Raw genomic sequence first — 8,830 nt, 5'->3', positions numbered from 1 at the left:
GTGAGTGCAGGTAGTGCTTTAGCTGGGCCTGTTCTATCTACGTGCAAAGCACCCCCCCCACCGTGGAACTGGCAAGCCGCTGGTTCTTTTCCCGGCTACCGTTTGGATTTGACAGATCGGCTGTCAAGAGCCGAACTGGTGGAAGTCCGCGGCAGGATTTGGCAGAGAAAAGCTTTCTTAAATCTTTTGGGACCGGGGGAGAGGGTGGGGCGCGAGGGAATGTCTCCTTCCTTGTTGAAGAAGGGAACGGCACATTTTGGGGAAGTAGCCCCCCACTCCCGTGGGAAAGGGGGACTCCGAGCATCTCTGGATGCCAGAAGGCCGAGGATGGAGGGCGCTTTACCTCCCCATGGCAAGAAATAACCAGGGAGCTGCGCTTTCGGTAAAAGGAAAACGGCCCTTTCTTTTTAACTTCTTGGGCGGTTCATCTCCACGCGGGATCGAGCCGATTTCCCGCGAAGGGCGGCGTGGGGGGAGGTGGGTTAGAAAAACCTCGGAGGCGCGTTTCTTTCTACTCTTCTGTCCCAAACTTGAGTTTAGACCGAGAAAGGGTTCCTAGTTGTCGCCGCCTCCCATCCCTCCCGGGTTCCCCAATCGCAAGGGGGGTGCGGGAAACTACAAAGTTTGGGTCTCACCTGCAGAAAAAGGGGTCGGGAGAGCGGGGTGGCGGCGGTGGCGGCTTGTCCTCCTCGGCCATTCAGTGAGGGGCGCCCTAAGCCAGACCCCCCCCCCGCACCCCCGCTTCTTGTGGATGGGACGAGCCAAGCCATCCTTCAGATGCTGCAGAAGGGCAGACCTTGGCCTCTGGGGAAGCCTCTCCTTTCCTTGCTGGAAAAGTGGTGTGTGTGTGTGTGTAGAAGCATGGAGGGGAAAAAAACAAAAAAAACTTCCTTGGTTCCCAGTCCCGGGTAGCGGCGGGGCTGGGGTGGGTTGGGGGGGCTGCGGGTGGGAGGACGGGAGGAGGCGTCCAGAATGGCGCTAGGCTTGGAGAGGGGGAGTTTCTGGTGGAAGAGCAAAGCCCCGCCTCCCTCCCTCCTTCGCCCCTCCTCCTTTTCCCGGCTCTGAACTTGGGAAGGGGGGATCCGGATGCCCCCTCTGCCGCCTCCCCCTCCCCTTCCCCCCGTGCGCTCCCGGGCGGCTGCCGGGCGAGCTGCAAAGAGGGAAGGCGCGGCGGCGGCGAAGGAAGAGCCCGGCTCTCGCGCTCCCTTCCAGTTAAAGAGTCACGGCCGCGCCGCTCTCTCCTTTTTCCCCCCCTCTTCCAGCCCCTGCCTGTTGCCGGAGCCGCCGGCCAGCCAGCCAGCCAGCGCCGAGAAGGAACCGCAGCCCGTGCGGAGGGAAGCGGAGCCACCGAACGCCGCCTTCGGGCTTGGGAGCTCAGCGGAGCCGAAAAGGGGGAGAAGCGCGCCCGGGAGCCAAAAAGCCCGAAGCCGATGCCTTGAGGGCTCCGGAGAGCCGGAGGAGGCCAAGGGAGGAGCGGTGGGGAGGGGGGGGGGCTCCCTTCCCCATCCCTCCCGCTCGGTCGGGGGGGGAAGCTTCTCCTCCGCCTCCTCCTGGCTGTCAAACTCGGCCGTCCGGCTCTCTTCAGCAGCAGCAGCAGCAGCAGCAGCCGCCGCCGCCGCCGCCACTTGCAAGCAGCCCCAGCAGCCTCGCCGCCGCCGCCGCCGCCGCGAACGGGGCAGTCCTTGCGCCCTGCTTGCGCGCCTTGCCTCCGCCTCCGTCTCCTCCTCTTCCACCCCAGCGTGCATGCCCAGCGGCGGCGGCGGCAGCAACAGCAGCAGCAGCAGCAGCAGCAACAACAACAACAACAAAAAAGCAACAGCCGCAGGAACAGCAGCAGCAGCAGCAGCAGCAGCAGCTTCGCAGCCCAGCCTGGAGTGGCTCCAGCGGCTTGGAGGAGGCGGGGGGGCGCCCTGAAGCCCGTCGCCTTGCCAGCCCTGCCAGCCCTGCCAGCCCGGAGACGCCGCCAACCCCCCCGTCTCCTCCAGGCGCTGCCGGCGGACGCGGCCAGGCAAGATGCCCAGGAGGAAACAGCAAGCGCCCCGGCGCTCAGCAGGTACCAAAAGCCGACACTTTCGGGCGCTTTGGGGCTGGGGAAGGAAAGGAAAGGTGGGAGGGAGGGAGAGGGTGCCCTTCTCTTCCCCCCTCCATCACCTACTTCTCCAACCCTTTTGGGGAGAGAGGGGAATCTGGAGCCGGAGAGGCAGGTCTTCCTCCTGGCACGGCTCGCTTTCTCACCCTCTTCTTTCTCTCTCTCTCCCTCCACCAAGCTTTCTTTTCCTCTTCTTTACTGGCCGGACCAGTGGTGGCTTTTAGAGGAAGAGACGCAGGGGAGGGAAGAGGAGTGGGGTTCCTAGGGAAAGACCCCCCCCCTCCTCCGGCTCCTGTTTGGAGTTCTTTGCGGGACTTTGGCTTTGAAAGGGAAGCTGTTTTGGGGGAAAAGGGGGGGGGGTTTCCAGATCTTCCGTAGCGTCGGCACACTTGTACCCTGGTGCTTTCTAATCCTCCTTACCTGATCCAGGTGGGCTTCTCTCCCTCTTTGCAGGGTCCTTCTCTCTCGCCCCCCCCCCGCAAAGAAAGACGGTGGAGCTATTTTGCTCGCCTTCTCCTGCCGGTGGAGGTTTTAGGGGGCGTTGGGTGTGCATTCTTCCGTTTAACTTTACTTTCTTTCTGGTTCTTTCTTGAGGGGTTGGGTGGGCTGAAGGACAGGCAGCTCACGATTCTTTCTCTTCCTTTCTGAGATTGAGGGGTGGCAGGAAATGAGAGCAAAAAAGAGCCTGTGCTTTGTCAGAGGATGACAATAATTGGGGGTGTTTTTTTGTGTGTGTGCATTTCCTTTCGTACTTCCAGAGTTTTATTTTTCTTATTTTTCTTCCTTTGTTCCCCCTCCCATCACACAACTTATCACTTTTTGGGGTATGGCTATACGGTATTTGCAAAAGCTGAGATTAAAAGATTTGAGGTATGAATCTAGACACCCTTTCCTTTGCAGCTTGATCTGCATCTTCCTTCCTTCCTTCCTTCCTTCCTTCCTTCCTTCCTTCCTTCCTTCCTTCCTTCCTTCCTTCCTCTTTTATATTTTATTGGCAGTCTCCTTCCTTCCTTCCTTCCTTCCTTCCTTCCTTCCTTCCTCTTTTATATTTTATTGGCAGTCTCCTTCCTTCCTTCCTTCCTTCCTTCCTTCCTTCCTTCCTTCCTTCCTTCCTTCCTTCTATCCTTCCTTCCTTCCTTCCTTCCTTCCTTCCTTCCTTCCTTCCTCTTTTACATTTTATTGGCACTCATCTTTCCTTCTTTCTTGCTTTGCTTCCTTCCTTCCTTCCTTCCTTCCTCTTTTACATTTTATTGGCACTCATCTTTCCTTCCTTCCTTTTTTACATTTTACTGGGAGTCTCCTTCCTTCCTTCCTTCCTTCTTTCCTTCTTTCCTTCCTTCCTTCCTTCCCCTCTTTTACATTTTATTGGCAGTCATCTTTAACTCAGGTGGGCCACAGCAGAATCCTATGACACCAATTCATTGGCCCGTTTGCCCTCCTGAATTTGATGGGCTGATTGAGGGCAGATCATCTGTTTGCTTTTCATTCATTCCCCATCAACCTGGAGAAATCACTTGCCATGGTAACAGTGACTCCATCTGACGTCAGGCGTGTGGCCTTTGAAGCAGGGTCAGCATAACTTTTGTCAGGGTGGTGGCTCACCTCTACCACATGCGGTGTGTCTGTGGGCCTTGGGTTTTACAAGGAGTTGTGCTACCAAGAAGATGGTCTGGGGGGACGATGGCTCCTAGTTCTTGCTGAAGGAAGGCAAAGGCATATTTTACGGTATCATCTAGGAAATATCTTGATCTGCAAGATTACAACTTAGGGAGGTTTTTGCAGGTGGCACTTTTTAAGAAATTATTTGTATATCTCATAGAGCCAAGACTTCACTATCGTAACTTATTTCTCCCCAAAGCAGGTTTCTGTTTATTGCCTCTTTTACTCCTTCCCTGCCACCCCAAAAGAAAGAGACTTTTCCTCCCTCCCCTTCTGTCGAGCATCATTTAAACATCTGGAAAGTTTGCTGTTTTCCCCGTATACTGTGTGAAAAGATATGCACACACGTACAAATTTCCTTGTGAAACTGCTTTCTGGATGACTGTGAGTTTTGCTTTCAAACGGATTCACAATTCCATTTTATTTTATTTTATTTAAAAAAAACAATGTTCTTGCTAAAATGAAAAGGCCCGTCTTGCAAACGGTGGTTCATTTCAAGGTGAAGTTAGTTCTTATTCTTCAGGTTGAACCAACTGTCAAAACTCACAGTGAACAGGAGCGAAAAGTTTCTAGTCCATAAGCTTTGAGGTTGGAGTGAGTGGGGATGGTGTGACTATTGTGTTGTACTTTGGAGGTATGGATGGATGTGTGATTTGCTTGTGAAAGTTTAGTTTCTCTTTCCTTTTCAATCCAGAACTGGGTATGAGTAAGTTCTTCTCTGTGTGCCTTATTGGGAAAAAGTAAAGTATCCTTTTTTTAAATGGCTGGGTAGGCTAAATAAAATTCAACGGGTAGCAAAGCTTATTTTGCCAACGTGCTAAATTACTGTAAAACAATTATCAAATCTAGCCTGGAGTCTTCCTTTCTTTTTTCTTTTTTTCTTTTTCTTCATGTGTCCTAAAATAGTGCGTCTCTCTCTCTCTTTATATTTCTAATAAGCGAAACATCGCAAGTTAGTGAAGAAAATTCATTTGTTTTTGTTTTTTAAATGTAAGATTTAATAGGTTGCTTTAAGATGAAAAGGTAGCTTTAATAGGAAATAGAAGAACAGACCTACTCTATCGAAACGTCCTGTCAAAATGACTTTGTTTCATATTTGATTTAATTGTCTCTCTCCTGACAGGCACATTTATCAATAGCTTAATGGTCAATCCGATGTTGGCAGAGTGAATGCTTTCATTCTTTCTCCCACATTCGGGTTTGCCTTGATCAAAATAATGCCTTTGGTTGATGGTCCTACGGGCTGCTGGAGAGAAGGCATAGCAAACTCTGCTTATTTAGAAGTAGGGGAAGTACAGCTGCCACTGGGAAGCACAAATGAGCCTGGAAGTGAATGGTGTTCTCTAATGTTAACACACCACAAACTATGTCTCGACACAAAAACACGCACACACACAGATACCCACCCACACCTATGTTTGATTTCACAGCTGCGAGTTATAAGATTCATGGCTGCTCTTCGGGTGCATTTGGAGGGATGACAAATTTACCGCTTTGTAGTGATAGAGCAAATAATGTGTGTACATGTGTGCATTTACATGCGTTGGAGAGAAAGCACACACAAAATTTACCGCTTCGTAGTGATAGTGGAAATAATGTGTGCAAGTGTGGGTTTACATGTGCTGGAGAGAAAGCACATACACACACACACACATACACACACACACATACACACACATACACACATGCACAAATTCACGTTTTCATCTTTCAGGAAATTCAGCCTCCCAGGCAAGCTTGAAAATTATTCTTGGAAATATCTACCTACCTACCTACCCCGTTCTCTGCCTTTCTCTTTCACTCTTTCTCTCTTCCTCCTCCTCCTCCTCCTCCAGACGAAAAGGTCCGTTCAGCCATAAAAAAAAAATAAAAAAAAAAATAAAAGAAGCAAAGTTGTTTTGCTAGCTTCATTAGTGTTCACCTAATTAGCTGTAAATCTGATGGATTCGTGACAGCTTTAATGATTGGAGATGACAAGCTCCACGCAGTGTCATCCAGCGGAATTAGGTTTGGAACTAGTTTGATGTAATCAAGTTGATATTACACAGTCCTGCTTGCCTTTAGTTGAGCATTAACTCAATTTTCTGCTGCAGGTGACAAATGGGTTTTGGTACCTGGATAATCATGTCATAGGAATTAGGGCCCTCATAATGGTCTGGAGTAGAATAACAACAACAAAGGACTCCTGGCTGCACGGCGAAGCTTGCTGTGCAGAGCACAAGGCAGGTGTGCGAATTCTTTGTAGTTTTGGGCTCAGAGGGTTCACACCGCCAGAGAGAAGACTGAATCTATCCCCAAAGCCTCAGGAATCTGTGGAAAGGACATGGTGGGTTTGTGGACTTTAGATCTTAGGTTAAGTGGCACTTGGACAGAACCTGGTAGATAAGGAGGAGCTGAGAAAGGCCTCCAGGAGCGCAAGGTGGATTTGGTTAAGTTAGGTTAAAAGATGGTGTACATTGAAAGAAGGCGCAGAATAACAGGATTTCCATTTAGGAAAGCCGAAGATCTTATATGATCTTCCCGGCAATCGGAACAATCTGTTTGAAATGACACCTGTTCATGTATTTAAATGCTTAAAATAGAAAACACTTGTCTTTTCAGATGGGATGTGTGTTGGGGGGAAGGGAGAGATGTGGCTATAATCATATTTTTGGGGAGGAAAGAGAATAAATGATGCCTCTGCGCCCCGAGACGTAACTTGAAGAAGAGGCCTGGTTTTGCTCTGTTAAAGGTGCGCCCTGATTTTGATCCTCTTCCAGGGATTTTGGGGGAAAGGTGCTGAGATTAAAAGACCTGAGCTATGAATCTAGACCACCCTCAACTGAGAGAGATCCCACCTGAGGCTTAAAAAAACAACAACACGGGAAATAATGTTTGATGTTGGTAAAATACTTGGTTGGAGCCCACATGGTGAAGTCCTAGGACAACTTCGCCTTGGACAGCAACTGTCTCCGGCTTGCATTGTTCTATGGGTTGAAGATGTCTTCTCCAGAATTGCGTGCATGGTGTTTTATGGATGAGTGTTTCGTAAAACCTTGGAAGTGACTTGTTTAACTTCGGCCACAGAAGGTGGAGAAGTGGGATGTTTGTTTGTTTTTCTGCCTCCCTCTGCTTCCTTTCTGTTGTATTTTGGTTTTTAACAGTCTTGAACCACTTTGTTGATCTTACGTCACAGTGCAGCTGGCAACTTTTCAGAGGCACAAAGTGGGATAGGAATGAATGCAACATACAATGCAATTTTCCCTCTTCAGTTCTAGCAGTTCAGGCAACTGAAATTCGCCTGAGCTTGTATTTTACAAGTAGCTTTGAGCTGGCGATTTTGAGCAGCAAAACATTAAGAAATGAAACAATTTGTGCTCTCTTAATTTCAGATCCTTTCCTTTGCAGTCTGACCTGCTATCTTCCTTCCTTCCTTCCTTCCTTCCTTCCTTCCTTCCTTCCTTCCTTCCTTCCTTCCTTCCTTCCTTCCTTCCTTCCTTCCTTCCTCCCTCCTTCCCTCCCTCCCTCCCTCCCTCCCATTCAAAACAATTAGTTACGGTTGCCCTTTGCTTATTCCACTCCCCTTCCCCCCCATCCTGCAAAATATTAGGAACAATTACAAACAAAAAGAGAGAAAAAAGATCTGGGCACCATCCCCTCCCCAAAGCAATCCTAATTCCACCGAAAAGCTGGTTGGAAAAGAGAATTTTCTGGAATCAGCTGACGCCACTCCTATTAGCTTGACAGCTGTCAATTAGCTCTTCAGTGTTCTCCTGGGCCACTAGTTTATTGCGTGCTGTTGATGTTGTCATTTTCGTCTCCGTTTTGCCTTGAGCGCTGTGATGAGCTGGAGTGAAATAGTCAATAACTGATGTATCAGCAGTTATTCCTTAACACAGGCTCCCGAGTCTGCATTTTGCCCCCTCCCCCCCCGTTGTTGTTTTTTTAAAAAAAACCTATACTAAAGATTGTTTTGTAAAGTGATTAGAATGAATTGCGAATGCTGCAGGGTTATGGGGAATGCGGTCTATTGCTATGTGCAATGCAAGGTAGCAAGATTATCTCCAGTTTTCCCCTGTTTGTCAAGTCTGCTTCTGTGATCAGGGAGAATGCTTGTTTCTGGGCTCCAGATATCTTTCAGAGCAGAGCAAATTGGGGAGGGCGGGAACCTGCACCGTGGTGTGTACAAATGTGTTAGTAAAAGGGTGAATAAAAAAGAAATTATTTGCACCTCGGACAGAGACAAGAGAACCTATCCTGTATACTCCAAGATGTGGGTATCCCTCACATTGCTTTATGTCCTGACCATTTAGAAGGCAATCTGTCTGCAGATTTTATTTACAGTTCAAATGGATCTCAAAATTCTTAATAGTAGGCAGAAATTAGCCACCGTCTCTCAGTGCGACATTGGTATGAATTAGGCAGATATGCCTAGAAACCGTGGCTGTAAAAAAAAGAAAAAAAATTGCATCATCTTTAACCTGATTTTCAAAATCATTAGGTATTAGATATAAAAACAGCCACTTCCGATATTAAATTCTTGGAATCCTTTTCATTTTTTTTCCAGTGACACTCCCAAATTATGGCTTATTGGTTGAAATATATATTTTTTTAAGAAGAATCTGAAGGCAAATGCAATATATGGCATTTAATAATAATAGTGATATAGACTGGTTCATCTAGGCAGATAATATGCAGTTGTAATTAGAGGGGATAGACAGGCATTCATTTTTAAATTCTTTGACACATGCATAAAATTGTCATCTTATCTTATTCTATGACTATTTTATGTTAGCTTGATAAAGTGTCCTGATACATACACTTAAATGTCTCTAAGCCTTTCTTTCTTTCTTTTTTTAAAAACCCAGACAGATTAATTCTAGTTTCTAGCATTTGCAGACTCATTAAATTAATTTCCTAAATCTGACTAAACAGAGAATGTCTTGTATTTCAGTAACACATAACAAGAGGCAAGGAACGCATCATTTGATTAGGCTGTTCTTGTTTTACAAATATTTTTTTTTTTAAAAAAGACTTAGAAAGAAAATGGAATGGCTTGAATGCATTTATAAGCCTATGAATTATAATTTGGAAAGATTTGGA

The 8,830-nt window shown here is 47.6% G+C and overlaps 1 protein-coding gene across 1 annotated transcript in view; it reads left to right on the top strand.

Annotated features, from left to right (window-relative positions):
- The first annotated feature begins 1,154 nt into the window (after positions 1-1,154).
- TSHZ3 (teashirt zinc finger homeobox 3) overlaps positions 1,155-8,830 on the top strand; it is a 124,341-nt gene continuing 116,665 nt past the window's right edge. The window contains exon 1 of the mRNA XM_058155492.1: positions 1,155-2,053. Coding sequence (XP_058011475.1) covers positions 2,014-2,053 — 40 coding nt within the window. The 5' untranslated portion in view covers positions 1,155-2,013. The remainder of the gene's footprint in view (positions 2,054-8,830) is intronic.

Source organism: Ahaetulla prasina, chromosome 12, assembly GCF_028640845.1.
Source record: "Ahaetulla prasina isolate Xishuangbanna chromosome 12, ASM2864084v1, whole genome shotgun sequence".
In the NCBI taxonomy this organism is placed as follows: Eukaryota; Metazoa; Chordata; class Lepidosauria; order Squamata; family Colubridae; genus Ahaetulla; species Ahaetulla prasina.
The sequence above is the reverse complement of the archived record's forward strand: the minus strand, read 5'-3'. Positions and strand labels throughout refer to the sequence as shown.